The sequence below is a fragment of the Heptranchias perlo genome, chromosome 7 (assembly GCF_035084215.1).
Source record: "Heptranchias perlo isolate sHepPer1 chromosome 7, sHepPer1.hap1, whole genome shotgun sequence".
Classification (NCBI taxonomy): Eukaryota; Metazoa; Chordata; class Chondrichthyes; order Hexanchiformes; family Hexanchidae; genus Heptranchias; species Heptranchias perlo.
This window is the reverse complement of record NC_090331.1, coordinates 80,912,192-80,930,549: the sequence shown is the minus strand read 5'-3', so window position 1 is coordinate 80,930,549 and position 18,358 is coordinate 80,912,192. Positions and strand designations below refer to the sequence as shown.

The window sequence follows — 18,358 nt, the reverse complement described above, 5'->3', positions numbered from 1 at the left end:
GCCAATGCAGATCTGCGAACAGGGGTGATAGGTGAACGGGATTTGGTGTGAGTTAGCAATTGAGGTTGCATTGTGTTGGATGAGCCTAAATTTATGGAAGGTGGAAGATGGGAGGCCGGCCAGGAGAGGATTGGAATTGCCGAGTCTAGAGGGAACAATGGCATGGATGAGGGTTTCAGCAACAGATGGGCTGAGGCAGAAGTGGAGACTATGTGGACTCTATGATGGAGAGAATATGGGGTCGGAAGCTCTGCTTGCGTTTGAACAAGACGCCGGGGCTGGGAAGAGTCTGGTTCAGCCTGAGACGTGGCCTGGGTAGGGGAATGGAATCAGTGACAGGGATATGGAGTTTGTGACAGGGGCCGAAGATTTCAGCTCTGTTTTCAGCTCTGGGCACCGCACCTCAGGAAGGATATATTGGGCTTGGAGGGGGTGGAGCACAGATTCACCAGAATGATACCAGGGCTAAAACGGTTAAATTATGAGGACAGGTTGCAAAGACTAGGCTTGTATTCCCTTTAATACAGAAGATTAAGAGGTGATCTGATTGAAGTGTTTTAGATGGTTAAAGGATTTGATATGGTCGGTAGAAAAAAATTATTTCCTCTGATGGGAGTGTCTAGAACAAGGGGCATAACCTTACAATTAAAGCAAGGCCGTTCAGGGGTAATGTACAAACGGTAGTAGAAATCTGGAACTCTCTCCCTCAAGAAGCTGTTGAGGTTGGGGACAATTGAAAATTTTAAAACTGAGATTGATAGATTTTTATTAGGTAAGGGTATTAAGGGATATGGAACCAAGGCGGGTGAACGGAGTTAAGAAACAGATCAGCCAAGATCTCATTGAATGGCGGAACAGGCTCAAGGGGCTGAATGGCCTTCTCCTGTTCCTATGTTCCAATGTATAACTGGAGAAAGTGTTGCCACATCTAGGACTAGATGTCGAACAAGCACTCTGACAACCCAGAGGTAGTGCAGGGATTGAGAGATGGTGAAGAGGTAGAGCTGGGTGTCGTCAGTGTACATGTGGAAGCTGACCCCATGCCTGCAGATGATGTCACCAAGGGGAAGCATGTAGATGATGAAGAAGAAGAGGGGGCCAAGGGTAGATCAAGGGGACTGCAGGGGTAATGGTGGAGTGGGAGGGGCGGGTGTAGGTAGAGAAGCCATTGTTGGAGATGCTCTGGCTACGAGTGGATAAGAGTGGAACCAGACAAGGGAAGTCCCACAGAGCTCGACAATGGAGGAGAAGAATTGGAGGAGGATGGTATGGTCAACCGTGTCCAGAGAGGTGAAGGAGGAGGAGAGATAATAGGAACACAGGAACAGGAGTAGGTCATTCAACCCCTCGAGCCTGTTCCGCCATTCAATAAGATCATTCTGATCTGTGCCTCAATTCCATTTTACCCACCTTTGTTCCATATCCCTTGATACCCTTACCCAACAAAAATCTATCAATCTTAATCTTAAAAATTTAAATTGACCTAGCACCCATAGCATTTTGGGGAGAGTGTTCCAGATTTCCACAATCCTTTGTGTGAAAAAGTGATTCCTAATTTCACTCCTGAATGGCCAAGCTCTAAAGATTATGTCCCCTTGTTCTTGATTTCCCCACCAGAGGAAATAGTTTCTCTGGATCTACCCAATCCATTTATCATTTTAAACACCTCAATTACATTACCCCTAGACCTTCTAAACTCAAGGGAATACAAGCCAAGTTTATATAACCTGCCCTCATAAATTAAGCCTCTAAGCCCTGGAATCATTCTGGTGAATCTGCACTGGACCCCCTCCAAGCCAATATATCCTTCCTGAAGTGCGGTGCCCAAAACTGAACGCAGTACTCCCGATGGAGTCTGAACAAGGCTCTGTACAACAGAAGCATCACATCCTTCCCTTTGTATTCCAGCCCCCTTGAGATAAAGGCCAACATTCCTTTTTGTACCTGTGCACTAGCTTTTAGTGATTTGTGTACATGGACACTTTTGCTCCCCCACCATTCCTAGTCTTTCGCCATTAAGAAAATACTTTGATTTGTCTTTCTCAGATTACACCGTGGTAACCATCCATCTTCTGGGGTGTTCCAGGCCTAGACCCCAGGCCCAGACGTCCCTGTGGGCATCCAGGACGCTTGGCATTCAGGACGAGGGAACCGCTGGGAACCTGGCGGGTACTGCCATCTTAGTCCTGCCACATCCCACCACAACTCGCCCCACCCCGCCTTGTACACGCCAGGCCATCTATTGGGTGGACGCAAGTTCTCCCCTTCCCTTGCCCCCATTCACCTTTGGGGCGGAGTTCTCTCCTTCCCCCGCCCCCGTTCACCTTTGGGCAGAGTTCTCCCCTTCCCTTGCCCCCATTCACCTTTGGGCAGAGTTCTCCCCTTCCCTTGCCCCCATTCACCTTTGGGGCGGAGTTCTCTCCTTCCCCCGCCCCCGTTCACCTTTGGGCAGAGTTCTCCCCTTCCCCCGCCCCCATTCACCTTTGGGGCGGAGATCTGGTGTTACCTTGCCAGTCTTGTTCCAGCTGTCCGATCTCAGGCCCAGCCGCCCTGCCCTCCCCACCCCCACGCAAATTTGGGAATCCACTTGACCCTGCTCGTTCCACTCACCTTCTGTCAGCAGCACACAGTGTTCTGTTCCCAGGGCAGCCTGCAACACCACCTTGCCACCAAGGCCAGGCAGCTGCTCTGGAATCCCAGTGCTGCCATATCCCGTCCAAACCTGCAGAAAGCCTCGCTCCTGAGGACTCTCCTCCTCTCTTGGGCTGAACAACATTAAAAAGAAACACAAGCTGAAACCTTCACAATAAAAGCTTAACCACTTTATTCTTTTTTCCTTCATTGTTTTTGTTAAACTTTTTATGCTCTCTGGGTGTATTGTTTTCCTGGTTACATTTCCTCCCTTTTTCCTGAAGTTTCTTTTTCAATTTTCTCCACCTGACTAGCCGAGGGCTGGCATATGGCCTGTGGCTCCCGGGTGTGATTCTCCCCCCACTCTTCCCCACCCTCCTCACCCTGCAGGGACACTCTGCAGCCTCTGCTTGGCAACTCTCTGTTTAAACCAGCTTAGAACAAAACAAGACTCAAGCCTGGCTGTGTCCACACCAGCACTCAGTGATTGCTCCCTTTTTTTTGAAGGAGTGATATATCCCACTTTTCCCTGCCAGTATCTCGGAGCCTGTTCCTGCACCTCTCTGTCTCAGGGCAGACCCAATATAAGGAAAGAAAGAAAGACTTGCATTTATAAAGCACCTTTCACAACCTCAAGACGTCTCAAAGCGCTTAACCGCCGATGAAGTACTTTTTGAAGTGTAGTCACCGTTGTAATGTAGGAAACGCGCAGCCAATTTGTGCACAGCAAGGTCCCACAAACAGCAATGAGATAATGGCCAGATAATCTGATTTTAGTGATGTTGATTGAGGGCTAAATATTGGCCAGGAAACCGGGAGAACTCCCCTGCTCTTCAAATTAGTGCTGGTGCGTAAACCTGAGAGGGCAGACAGAGCCTCGGTTTAACGTCTCATCCGAAAGACGGTACCTCCAACAGTGCAGCACTCCCTCAGTACTGCACTGGAGTGTCAGCCCAGATTATGTGCTCAAGTCTCTGGAGTGGGACTTAAACCCATGGCCCTCTGACTCTCTGAGGCGAGAGTCCAACCACTGAGCCGAAGCGAACACTAATAGAGGTGTACACGAACAGCACTGGCTGACTCCGGGTCTCAGGCCATGACTGTTCCATGGCTTTAGACTATGGTGGATCAAGATACTTGACATCGGTGCACTGCTGTTAGACAACAAGTTCTGCCTTTTAGACTACCGTACAGCAGCATCAGCATCGCACCACACGGCACGTGCTGAGGACATTAGTGGGTTGAGTCAACAAAACTGAACGAACACGATCGAGTTCTTATCCTGGGCAGCAATTGGTGCTACAGTTAACCTCAGCACTGCTGGGTTGGAGAGGAATCTGTACAAGGCCCTGGTACTGTCACACCTGGAGTACTGGGTACAATTCTGGGCCCTGGTACAGCTACGCTTGGAGTATTGGGAGCAATTCTAGGCACTGGTACATCCACACCTGGAGTATTGGGAGCAATTCTGGGCACTGGTACGGCACACCTGGAGTACTGGGTACAATTCTGGGCCCTCATACAGCCACACCTGGAGTCGGGCACCAGTGGGCACTGGTGCATCCACACCTAGAGTATTGTGTACTATTCTGGGCATTGGTACATCATACCTAGAGAGAGTGAAGAGCCTGGGATTGGTTACTGGGGAGAGGGTGCAGAGCCTGGAAGTGGTTACTGTGGAGACCCTGGGATTGATTACTGTGGGGAAAAGGCGGCTCAAAGGAGAGATTATTGAAGGATTCAAGATCTATAAACTGAACCCTGGTAATACGTTGGAGATTGGCACAAAGACCAGAACAAAGGGGACAAGATATTCAAAATCATGAAGGGTCTAGACAGAGTAGATAGAGAGAAAATGTTCCCTTTGGCAGAAGAGTCAAGAACCAGAGGACATAGATTTAAGATGATTGACAAAAGAACCGAAGGCGACATGAGGGAAAAACTATTTTGCACATCGAGTGGTTAGGATCTGGAATGCACTGCCCGAGGTGGTGGTGGAAGCAGATTCAATCATGTCCTTCAAAAGGGAACAGGATAAGTACTTGATAGGAAAATATTTGCACGGCTACGGGGATAGGGTGAGGGAGCGGGACTAGCTGGATTGCTCTTGCATCGGCCGGCATGGACCCGATGGGCCGAATGGCCTCCTTCCATGTTGTAACCTTTCTATGATCGTAAAGGATGGATGGGACAAGAGTTTAGATTTAAATATTTTACACAGCGTGGTTAGTGTGTGAGATGGACTGTCCAGGAAGGGAGTGGGGCAGAGAGTGCGGGGCAATTTCAGGGAGAATTGGACAGATATTTGAGGGGTTTGGCCAATTGGGGGGATTTGTTTTTGGCACCAGCTGAATGGACAGCGGGGTCTTTCCTGGTGTTGGAATCTACTGTGCTCGCAAGTCCCTGGATTCAGACCTAATAAACCCAATCCGATGATGGTGTTACCTCGTGTCCTGGCCAGACATTACTAGGTCCTCCTGTCACCACTGTCTGCGTAGTCCAGCTCTCCAGAAAATTCTATAGGAATGAACCTCGAGAGAAGAAATCATTCATTTGAATGGGGCAGCAAATCACAATGTCCACGAGCCCCACCTCCTGCTCCCTTGACCCTAATCCCACCAAACTGCTGACCACTCAACTTCCCTTCCCAGCCCCCATACTACCTGATATTATTAATGGTTCTCTCTCCTCAGGTTCTATGCCCCTCCCTTTCAAATCTACTATGATTAAGCCCCTCTTCAAAAATCCACCCCGACCCCTCTGTCCTCGTAAACTACCGCCCCATTCTCTTCAAAGTCCTTGAACGTGTTGTCACCTCCCAAATCCATGCCCATCTTTCCCGCAACTCCAAGTTTTAACCTCTTCAATCAGATTTCCGTCCTTGTCACAGCACTGAAACAGCCCTAATCAAAGTCACAAATGACATCCTCTTTGACTAACACCCTGTTGAACTATCCCTTCTCATCCTTCATGACCTGTCTGCAGCCTTTGGCACAGTTGACCATACCATCTTCCTCCAATGCCTCTCCTCCGTTGTCCAGCTGGGTGGGATTGGTTCTACTCATCTATCCAGAGAACCTCCTGCAACGACCTCCCGCACCGTTACCTCTGGAGCCCCTTGACCCCTCCTATTTCTCATCTATATGCTGTCCATTGGAGAAATTCCACACGCACACTGACAACACCCAGCTCTACCTCACCACCACCTCTCTCATCCCCTCTACTGCCTCTGTATTGTCATTCCGCTTGTCCCATATCCAGTGTCCTATTTGAACGAGCTGAGCTTCTGACCCCATATTCTCTCCACCACGAAGACTGTTTACTTGCAGCTTCATAATATCGCTCGTCTCTCCCTGCCTCAGCGCATCTGCTGCTGAAACCCTCATCCGTGCATGTTACCTCCAGACTCTACTATTCAAACGCTATCCTGGCCGGCCTCCAACCTTCCACCCTGCATAAATTTGAGCCCATGCAAAACTCTGCTGCCCGTATCCAAACTCGCACCAAGTCCTGTTCACCAATCACCCGGTGCTCGCTGACCAACATTGGTTCCTGGTCCTTGAACGACTTCATTTTAAAAATCTCATTCTTGTGTTCAAACCCCTCCCTACCTCTGTAACCTTCTCCAGCCAGAACTCTGGCTCCTCCAACTCTGGCCTCTTGTCCATCTCCCCTTTCCTTCACACCACCACTGGCAGCTGTGCCTTCAGCCATCTAGGTCCGAGGCTCTGTAATTCCCACTCTAAACCTCTCCACCTTTCTCCTCCTTTAAGACGCTCCTTAAAACCTACCTCTTTGACAAAGTTTTTGGTCACCTGTCCTAATGTCTCCTTCTTTGGCTCGGTGTCAATTTTTGTCTGATCATGTTCCTCTGAAGCGTCTTGGGACGTTTTACTACGTTACAGGCGCTATATAAATGAAAGTTGTTGTTGTTTCACTCCCAGTAAACACCAGTTAACAGAAAAGTACAACCACAAACATTTCCACAGTTCCTGGTCATTTTTAAATATGTCAAATTAATTTAATCTCTTTTTGCCCCTGCACACTTCTTCCTTCCTCTCCTGGAGGCAGCAGTTCATGCAGCAGAACCTCTAGCACCTTGCCAATTCTCACGGGCTAGACTAGATGGTGACTGCCGATGAGCTGTTCCACCACGGAAAGCATCACAGCCAAACCTCCAAGCCTGTCCTTGTTCGATGGTCACGCACATGCATCAGATAGAGACCAACAACTGACACTCCAGCTGATTCTTTCCCCGCCCTGGCCCAGAAATGCCGAAGCTAACCTGAACTCAGCGCAGACCAGGGCTCAAACCTGGGATCCGTCTGATCTAGATTTCTCTATTCCAGTGCACTTACCAACTGACACAGCAGAGAGCTCTGTTAATTGATCCCTCCCTCAGCTCGAACCTTCAAATTCTGTCACAGCCTTTCTTGTGTCTCTATTTTATTGCTATTTTATTCCTCCTTAGCTCCAATTACCCCATCCTGATAATCTCCCTCCTCCCTCTCTCCTCACTCCCAGTGCCGTGTGCTAATGACTGAACTGCAGCCACGTCAGAGACCTGTACTGTACAGGGAGGGTGCAACATCCTCCCCCGGGCTTACAGTTCAGAATTCCTGCTGGTGTGAATGACAGGGCCTTGCCGGATTTGGAGAGTAGCTCAGGATTCTCCCATCCCACATCCTCCCTGGTCAGTCACTAAAGTGACCAGTGCTTATTTTAACCAGCCACTCCCATCATTTTCAGGAGACTGCGGTTACAAAGGATAATTATACACAGAGTTATTCAACGTACTGAACATAGAAAGTTCCTGCAGCTTCCAACACAGTCTACGCTCTCTCCCCCACCGCCCACTTCAATAGCTTGGTTAGCATGAGGCAAGGTATAATTGAGCCATACAGGCCAGAAGGATCCACGTTCCATCCACTGTCTATGCTGAGTTAGCTGGTCTCAGGCAAACTGAGCAGTAAGTGGAACTACAAAACTTTCCCCTTTCTCCCCCGTTTGGGAGAGGGAATATCAGCCAGCATGCTGCTCTGGATCACTGACCACGTGTACGGATGTCGGATGAGAACATAATCTGACTTTGCTGTGCAGCTCCCATGGTCAAATAGCCTACTACAATATGTCTGAATCCAGACAGTGAGAATATTACCACCTGGGTGAGGTCCTTATACCTCAGAAGGTGCCAGGGCCTTCAAGAGAGGAGGGAGGCAGAAAACAAATCTACACACACTAACATACACGCACACACACATACATACTAACACTAACTGATACACTCTAGCACACACACAAACGCACACACTCTCAGCCACCCACATGCACACATTAACACAGATACTCTAACACGCACTCACTAACATACACGCATGCATTCGAACACGCACGCACACTCTAATATACACACAAACACACACTGACACGCACTCATTCACACACACAGTCTAACGCACACAAACACACACACTCTTAACATACAAATATATACACACACAGTCTAACACACACACAAAAACATGAGGATATGGTAGTGTAGTGGTTATGTCACTGGACTAGCAATCCAGAGGTCTGACTCCGTGTACGGATATTGGATAAGAACAGGATCAAATCCCACCATGACAGTTTCAGCATTTGAATTCAGTTTAAAAGAAACAAAATAAATATCGAATAAAAAGCCGGTGTCAGTAAATGTGATCATGAAGCTGTCGGATTGTTGTAAAAACCCAACTGGTTCTCTAATGTCCTTTAGGGAAGGAAATCTGATGTCCTCACCCACTCTAGTTCATGTGTGACCACACCACACATGTGGTTGACTCTTAATTGCCCACTGAAATGGCCTAGCAAGCCACTCAGTTGTATCGAACTGCTGCAAAAAAGGATCAGAAGAATGAAACCAGGCAGCACTGTAGCTGTACCTAACAACGCGGACTGCAGCGATTCAAGAAGGCAGCTCATCACCACCTTCTCTAGGGCAACTAGGGATGGGCAATAAATGCCGGCCTTGCTAGCGACCGCCCACATCCCAAGAATGAATACCACAAACACTTGAACTATTTCTTCATGGAGCAATCGGCTGAAGTTTTTAAACACCTGAATGCATCTTCAAAGAATACTGTGCTCCAAACCCCCACAGCCTCTTATGATCCTCCCACATGCTCCCTAGGGCTTCCACATTCTATATGTTGATGCCCTACAGGTGATCTGACTCCCTCAGAGTATGTAAACAAATTTTTTTTTTTGGGGGGGTTTGTATATTCAGTGGCCTTTTTAGGTGACACCTTTCTGTCTGCTCACTGTGACTGCCTTGGCAACGGGCAGTAATCACCAGGCATTGTTCTGTGATTTTAAAATGCGAAGGATTCGAAAATGTCATTTCCATACCGTTCACCTGACAAAGGAGGAAGCCTCCGAAAGCTTGTGGAATTAAAAATAAATTTGTTGGACTATAACTTGGTGTTGTAAAATTGTTTACAATTGTCAACCCCAGTCCATCACCGGCATCTCCACATCATATGTAAACAAAAGGGAGGTCAAACCCCGCCTGGTATAAGCACAGTAAAGAATGTAGTGCTGCAGAAACATTCATACTGAACATCTAGTCCCAGGATATCGTCACTCAAATGGAAACCCACAGCAAGACTTTATACTGAACCACAAAGTATCATAGTATGATGCAGCACAGATGAAGGCCATTTGGCCCATCAAGCCTGTGCTGGCTCTTTGAAAGAGCTATCCAATTAGTACCATTCCTCTGCTCTTTCCCCATAGTCCAGTAACTTTTTTCCCTTCAAGTATTTATCCAATTCCCTTCTGAAAATTATTATTGAATCTGCTTCCAACACCCTTTCAGGCAGTGCATTCCAGATCATAAAAACTCTCTGCGTAAGAACATTTTTCCTCATGTTGCCTCTGTTCTTTTGTCGATCACCTTAAATCTGTCCCCCCTGGTTACCGACCCTTCTGCCACTGGAACCAATTTCTCCTTATTTATTCGCTCAAACCCGTTCATGATTTTGAACAACTCTATCCAACCTCCTCTTTACCTTCTCTGCTCTAAGGAGAACAACCCCATCTTCTCCAGTCTCTCAACGTAACTGAAGTCCCTCATCCCCGGTACCATTCCAGTAAATCTCCTCCATACTCTCTAAGGCCTTGACATCCTTCCTAAACTATGGTGCCCAGAATTGAACACAATACTCCAGCTGAGGCCTAACCAGTGTTTTATAAAGGTTTAGCATAACTTCCTTGCTTTTGTACTCTATGCCTCTATTCATAAAACCTGGGATCCCATATGCTTTTTTAACAGCCTTCTCAACTTGTCCTGCCACCTTCAATGATTTCTGTACATACACCCCCAGGTCTCTCTGTTCCTCCACCCCCTTTAAAATTGTACCATTTTGTTTATATTGCCTCTCCTCATTCTTCCTACCAAAATGGAGCACTTCACACTTCTCTGGGTTGAATTTCATCTGCCATGTGTCTGCCCAGTTCACCAGTCTGTCTATGTCCTCCTGAAGTCTGTTACTATCCTCCTCATTGTTTACTACATTTCCAAGTTTTGTGTCATCTGCAAACTTTGAAATTATACCCTCTATACCCAAGTCCAGGTCATTAATAAATATCAAAAAGAGCAGTGGTCCTAATATTGACCCCTGGGGAACACCACTGTATACTTCCCTCCAGTCTGAAAAACAACCATTCACCACTACTCTCTGCTTTCTGTCCTTTAGCCAATTTTGTATCCACGCTGCCACTGTCCCTTTAATCCCATGGGCTTTAATTTTGCTTACAAGTCTATTATGTGGTACTTTATCAAATGCCTTTTGAAAGTCCATATTCACAACATCACTGCACCATCCTCATCAACCCTCTCTGTTACTTCATCAAAGAGCTCAATGAAGTTAGTCAAATACAATTTTCCTTTAACAAATCCGTGCTGACTTTCATTTATTAGCCCATACTTTTCCAAATGCCAAATAATTTTGTCCCGGATTATTGTCTCTAAAAGTTTCCCCCACCACCGACATTAGGCTGACAGGCCTGTAATTGCCAGGTTTATCCCTCTCCCCATTTTTGATCAGGGGTGTAACATTTGCAAACCTCCAGACCTCTGGCACCATCCCCTTATGAGGAGGATTAGAAGATTGCCTCCAGGGCTCTTACTTCCCTCATTAACCTAGGATGCATCCCATCAGGACTGGGTGACTTTTCTACCTTTAAAGTACCTCCTCTTTATATATTTTTATCCTATCCAATATCATTCCTACCTCCTCCTTTACTACTATATTGGCAGCATCCTCTTCTCTAGTGAAGACTGATGCAAAGTATTCATTTAGTACCTCAGCCATACCCTCTGCCTCCACAAGAAGATCTCCTTTTTTGTACCTAATTGGCCCCACTCTTCCTTTGGCTACTCTTTTACTATTTATATGTTTATAAAAGACTTTTGGGTTCCCTTTTATGTTAGCCGCTAATCTGTTCTCATACTCTCTCTTTGCCCCTCTTATTCCCTTTTTTAGATCTCCTCTGTACTTTCTGTATCCAGCTTGGTTCTCTACTATATTATGAACCTAACACTTGTCATAAGCCACCTTTTTCTGTTTCATTTTAATCTCGAGCCCCAGGAATGTTCGGGAGCTCCTGACTCGTGGCAGTCATAACTAACTGACAACTTACACCCTATAACTGGCAATATCCTCTCAGGAACTTGTCGAGTTCCCTTTTAAAGGGCTTTTGCGACTCTGTACACTTCCCAGTGAAAAGAAATACTTCCTGCCCGTGGATTTCATAGGATAACCTTCAGCCCTACCAGCCCCATCTATCTCAAATAACCTATCCAGAATCCGTCCAATCCCTTCATCGTGATAAAAACTTCAGTCACGCCCTGTCAGTCTGCATTGCTCCAAAGTAAATAGCTCTCAGATCCTACCCCCATCGTTAAGCTTTAACATTTGATATCATGCTGGTTTCTCTCCTTTGCACCTTCCCCAGTCCCTCTGCACCAAAACCGGACCAAAGCCTCGTAGAGCTCTTCGTTTTGTACTCAACGATGCTAACAATACAACCTGAAATACTGTCTGCTTTCCCGACAGCCCCCGCAAACTGCAGAATATCAGACAGAAAATAAAAACTTAAAAAAAATACAAAACAAAATAAAGCAGGAAAACTGCCATTTCCCCCTTCCCCTAAGAGGCAGGTTCAAGAGACGGCCATTGTTTCATCTTCAGAGTCTGCACCATTCATATTGTGGGGTAGTTTCCATAACTACTGGAATGACACAGAAATAGTCAGAAGCTGACTTCTGACAAACCTTGTGTGCAGCCCAGAGCATTAGTGGAGTGTTCTACTCTCATTTTACTTCTGTATTTTCATGATGTTTTTTCTCTATTCCACTCCTGCCACATCATTCCAAACATTTCTCACTCTCTGAGTAAAGAGGTTCTGAAGATGATCTGCTTTAAATTTCTTTGCCACTAATTTAAGAGTGTCCCCTCTGCTCCCACTCTCCTGGTTGAATTTACAGTAATATTCTGGGTTCTCTTCTCTATCCCATTTAATAGTTTATTTCCCTCAGTGAGGATCCCCAAAACCCCCTTCTCTCCAGACTGTGGAGCCTGATCTTCTCTAACCTTCCCTCACAGATCACCCACTTTTACACTGCAGCACCACCACAGGAAAGAGAGTGTAATTACAATGTGACAAGTTTACATAGGTAGTTCCTATTATCATAGTTGGAGGAGGCCATTCGGACCATCCTGCATGTGCCGGCTCTTTGAAAGAGCTATCCAATTAGTCCCATCCCTCTGCTCTTTCCCCATAATCCTGTAAATTTTTTCCCTTTAAGTATTTATCCAACTCCCTTTTGAAAGTTACTATTGAATCTGCTTCCACCACCCTTTCAGGCAGTGCATTCATTCCAGATCTTTACAATTCGTTGCTTAAAAAAATGTTTCATCATCTCGCATCTGGCTCTTTTGCCAATCACCTTAAATCTGTGTCCTCTGGTTACCGACCCTCTGCCACTGGAAACAGTTTTTCCTTATTTATTCTGTCAAAACCCTTCATGATTTTGAACACCTCTATCAAATCTCCCCATAACCTTCTCTGTTCTAAGGAGAACAACCCCAGCTTCTCCAGTCTATCCAATAACTGAAGTCCCTCATCCCTGGCATCATTCTAGTAAATCTCTTCTCAGGCCTTGACATCCTTCCTAAACTGTGGTGCCCAGAATTGAACACAATACTTCTGCTGAGGCCTAACCAGTGATTTATAAAGGTTCAGCATCACTTCCTTGCTTTTGTACTCTATGCCGCTATTAATAAAGCCCAGGATCCCATATGCTTTTTTAACAGCTTTCTCAACTTGTCCTGGCACCTTCAAAGATTTGTAAATGAGGACACTGAAATTTACAATACATAAAAGGACAGAATGTCTGACTTTAAAATGGGGGCTGAATTACGTCTGCAAAACCTGGTCCAGTTATCCCCCGGTCTCTAACTACACTTCACTTAAAGAGTACACATGGTTTTAACTCCTGGCCAGAGCTTCTTATATTTAAACCAGTTTCTTACTCAGTCCCATCTAGTCTAGATTTATGTGCCTCTCTATTTAATTCGGAGTCTGTCACATAGAACTTTAGTCAAAAGATTTCTGAAAGTCCAAAGTAACCCACTGCATCCATGTATGCACAGAGGTTTACAGGTACAGAACGAAATGTAGTTTAACGAGAAACACCATTCTTTCGGTCCTTCAGTGTGAAGCGATTACTCTTAAGCCAATGGAACCAGCAGCAGACTCATCCCACTCCTCCAATGAAACCAGCAGCAGACTTAAACCAGCACAATCCCATCAGACTCACCCCACTCCTCCAGTAAAACTAGTGACAGCACATCTCAACAGCCCCATCTGCCCCTCCCCCACTCCTCCTGTGAAACTAGCAGTAGGCCCATAGAAGCAGTCTCATCAGCCCCACCACACCCTCCTCCAGTAAAGTCACCCGGTCCAAATGGGATGCATCCTAGGTTGCCGAGGGAAGTAAGGTTGGAAATTGCAGATGTACTGGTGATAATCTTCCAAACATCCTTAGATACGGGGGTGATGCCAGAGGACTGGAGAATTGCAAATGTTGTATCCTTGTTCAAAAAAGGGTGCAAGGATAAACCCAGCAACTACAGGCCAGTCAGTTTAACCTCGGTAGTGGGGAAACTTTTAGAAACGATAATCTGGGACAAAATTAACAGTCACTTGAATAAGTGCGGATTAATAAAGGAAAGCCAGCACAGATTTGTTAAAGGCAAATCGTGTTTAACTAACCTGATAGAGTTTTTTGATGAGGTAACAGAGAGGGTCGATGAGGGCAATGCAGTTGATGTGGTGTATATGGACTTTCAAAAGGCGTTTGATAAAGTGCCGCATAATAGGCATGTCAGCAAAGTTGAAACTCATGAAATAAAAGGGGCAGTGGCAGCATGAATTTGAAATTGGCTAAGTAACAGGAAACAGAGTAGTGGTGAACGGTTGTTTTTCGGACTGGAGAGAGGGATACAGCGGTTTTCCCCAGGGGTCGGTACTAGGACCATTGCTTTTCTTGATATATATTAATGACTTGGACCTGGGTGTACAGGGCACAATTTCAAAATTTGCAGATGATACAAAACTTGGAAGGGTAGTAAACAGTGTGGAGGATAGTGATAGACTTTAAGAGGACATAGACAGGCTGGTGGAACGGGCGGACATGTGGCAGATGAAATTTAATGCAGAAAAGTGTGAAGTGATACATTTTGGTAGGACGAACGAGGAAATGCAATATAAACTGAAGGGTACAATTCTAAAAGGGGTGCAGGAACAGAGAGATCTGGGGGTATATATGCACAAATCATTGAAGGTGACAGGGCAGATTGAGAAATCGGTTAAAAAAGCATACGGGATCCTGGGCTTTATAAATAGAGACAGAGTACAAAAGCAAGGAGGATATGATGACGGCCACAACTGGAGTATTGTGTCCAGTTCTGGACACTGCACTTTAGGAAGCATGTGACAGCCTTAGAGAGGGTGCAGAAGGGATTTACTAGAATGATTCCAGGGACTTCAGTTACGTGGATAGACTAGAGAAGCTGGGCTTGTTCTCCTTAGAGCAGAGAAGGCGGAGAGGAGATTTGATAGAGGTATTCAAAATCATGAAGAGTCGAGACAGAGTAGATAGAGAGAAACTGTTCCCTTTGGCAGAAGGGTCAAGAACCAGAGGACATGGATTTAAGGTGATTGGCAAAAGAACCAAAGGCAACATGAGGAAAAACTTTTTTATACAGCAAGTGGTTAGGATCTGGAATGCACTGCCTGAGGGGGTGGTGGAGGCAGATTTAACCGTGACTTTCAGAAGGGAACTGGATAAGGACTTGAAGGGAAAAAATTTGCATGGCTATGGGGATAGGGCGGGGGAGTGGGACTAGCTGGATTGCTCTTGCAGAGAGCCAGCATGGACTCATGGACCAAATGGCCTCCTTCTATGCTGTAACCATTCTATGATTGTAAGAAAGCATCAGCAGGGCCAGGCCAGCACAAACCCATCAGTCCCACCCTTCCAGTGAAACCAGCAGCAGGCCATCACCAGCATAGTTTCATCAGCTCTGCCTTGATCCACCCCATCCTCACTCCTCCAGTAATAATAGCAGCAGGGGTCCACCAGCAAAATCTCATCTGTTCCCCTCCCTACCCAGCTTGGTCCTGCAGTATTTAAAGAACATGTTTGCCACAGGTCTGTCACTGTATAAGACTAGAGTACAGTACTGATGGGTACAGGTCTGTCACTGTATAACAATGAGATACATTACTGGTGGGTACAGGTCTGTCGCTAGAACACTAGGGTACAGTACTGATGGATACAGGTCTATCATTGTATAACAATGGGGTACAGTACTGATGGGTACAAGTCTGTCACTGCATGACATTGGGGTATAGTACTGGTGGGTACATGTCTGTCACTAACACTGTTACAGTAGTGGTGGTACAGGTCTGTCAGTATTAAACTGGTGTAGAGTACTGGTGGGTACAGGTGTGTCACTGTATAACACTGAGGAACAGTGCTGGTGGGTACAGGTCTGTGTCTGTAGGTGGTGTTGGGAATAATTTGAAATGATAATAATACGTATCAGTAGCATCGAGTGGTGTTAATAATTTTCTGTTGCATACTATATACTGCAATTCTTTCTGGTGACGATTTTGCTGTTCCTGTTTGCTATCCTGGGATGTGCACTTGTGGATAGGATACTCCTGGCTGGGATGTCTCTACTACTGTCCATTCCCATTGATTAAGGGCAGTCACTTTGCAGAGGAACAGTCCTTAACGGACGGGGTTTTTGACGGAGCTGTGGAGGAGAGTCGAGTCCTCACCTGCGGCAGGGGCAAGGCTGGGAAGAGACACACGGAGCAAATTAATCACTGAGTTGAAATAGTGAGGCGTGGGGAGAGCAGGCCAGCCGGCGGTGAGAAAGGAGCTTCAAGTGTCAACTGGGAAACTGCTGAAGTTTAGAGCCACCTCAAACTCCAATGATTTGTCTTTCCAGACGCTGCCTAATTCCGACATTGGCTGTTTTACATCGAAGCTACAGCACAGAAATAGTAAACAATTTTACAACACCAAGTACACCAAGCCTCCGAAAGCTTGTGAATTTAAAATAAAATTGCTGGACTATAACTTGGTGTTGTAAAATTGTTTACAATTGTCAACCCCAGTCCATCACCGGCATCTCCACAGAAATAGGGCATTGAGCCCAGCAGGTCCATGCCGGTGTTTATGCTCCACACGAGTCTCCTCCCACCCCTCTTCATCTAATCCTATCACCATATCCTTCCTCGTGTGCTTATCCTCTCATTTCATATATCCTGCAATCACCAGTTTTCCTTTCACACAGAGACTCACAAAACATAGTCACAATCGTACACACACTCACACTCACTGACACACTTTCACACTCACTGACACACTTTCACACGCGGAATACCCCAAGCCACCACCGGGGCCTCGGCCCTTCGTTCCTCCCACAGCCTGGTACCTGCCGCGCTCTCCCGGGATCCGGCCTCACCTCTCTCCCATGGTCGGCGGGCCCCTCCCCGCTCCGGGACCCGCTGGAAGCGGCGATCGGCGATCCGGCTCCACAACAGAGCGAGCGCGGCCTAAACCGGGGCCGAGGCAGACCAGAACACACCAAGTGGAGCGGGAAACGCGTTTCGAAATAGACAGGGAGATAGGCAAAGACAGAGAGAGAGAGGCAAAGACAGGGAGAGGTAGCGGTAGACAGATAGACACAAACACAAATAAACAAAGAGAGAGATAGAGAGAGATACAGAGACAAAGATAGACACAGAGAGAGAGATACAGAGACAAAGATAGACACAGAGAGAGACAGAGATACAGAGAGACAGAGATAGACACAGAGAGAGACACAGAGATAGAGAGATACAGAGACAAAGATAGATACAGAGAGAGACAGAGATCGACACATACAGAGACAGAGATAGACACAGAGAGACACAGAAAGAGAGATACATCGACACAGAGAGAGACAAAGATAGACACAGAGAGACATACAGAGACAAAGATAGACACAGAGACAGAGACATACAGAGACAGAGATAGATAGAGAGAGACAGAGATAGACACATACAGAGATAGACACAGAGAGACACAGAAAGAGAGATACATCGACACAGAGAGAGACAAAGATAGACACAGAGAGACATACAGAGACAAAGATAGACAGAGAGACATACAGAGACAGAGAGAGACATACAGAGACAGAGATAGAGACAGAGAGAGATATACAGAGACAGAGCAAGACATACAGAGAGAGACTAAGACAGACACAGAGAGAGACAGACATACTGAGACAAAGACAGAGGCAGAGAGAGATATACAGTTTAAAGACAGAGAGAGACATACAGAGACAAAGATAGAGAGAGACATACAGAGACAAAGATAGAGAGAGACATACAGAGACAAAGATAGAGAGAGACATACAGAGACATAGAGAGAGACAAAGATAGACACAGAGAGAGACATACAGAGAGAGACATACAGAGACAAAGACAGGGAGAGTTAGACAGAAAGAGACAGATAGACAGACAGGGAGAGTTAGACAGAGAGAGACACACACAAATAAACAAAGAGAGAGATACAGAGACAAAGATAGACAGAGAGAGAGAGATACAGAGACAACGAGACACAGAGAAAGACATGCAGAGATAGAGATAGACACAGAGAGAGACATACAGAGACAGAGATAGATACAGAGAGAGATATACAGAGACAGAGCAAGACATACAGAGACAGAGAGAGACTAAGACAGACACAGAGAGAGACAGACATACTGAGACAAAGACAGAGGCAGAGAGAGATATACAGTTTAAAGACAGAGAGAGACAAAGATAGAGAGAGACATACAGAGACAAAGATAGAGAGAGACATACAGAGACAAAGATAGAGAGAGACATACAGAGACAAAGATAGAGAGAGACATACAGAGACAAAGATAGAGAGAGACAAAGATAGAGAGAGACATAGAGAGAGACAAAGATAGACACAGAGAGAGACATACAGAGAGAGACATACAGAGACAAAGATAGGGAGAGTTAGACAGAAAGAGACAGATAGACAGACAGGGAGAGTTAGACAGAGAGAGACACACACAAATAAACAAAGAGAGAGATACAGAGACAAAGATAG

At 46.1% G+C, this 18,358-nt stretch overlaps 1 protein-coding gene across 6 annotated transcripts in view; it reads right to left on the bottom strand.

Moving 5' to 3' along the window:
- The window catches only part of als2b (alsin Rho guanine nucleotide exchange factor ALS2 b), a 142,388-nt gene extending 125,584 nt beyond the window's left edge, over positions 1-16,804 (bottom strand). For 4 of the 6 annotated variants that reach the window (XM_067987957.1, XM_067987962.1, XM_067987961.1 and 1 more), the window contains exons 1-4: positions 16,689-16,804; positions 6,423-6,539; positions 5,077-5,162; positions 2,611-2,765 (exon numbers count right to left, since the gene is read on the bottom strand). In XM_067987957.1, the coding sequence (XP_067844058.1) occupies positions 2,611-2,765; positions 5,077-5,096 (175 nt within the window). In that variant the 5' untranslated portion in view covers positions 5,097-5,162; positions 6,423-6,539; positions 16,689-16,804. The remainder of the gene's footprint in view (positions 1-2,610; positions 2,766-5,076; positions 5,163-6,422; positions 6,540-16,688) is intronic. The other 2 variants (XM_067987958.1, XM_067987959.1) reach the window with 2 other exon arrangements.
- Positions 16,805-18,358: the final 1,554 nt, after the last annotated feature.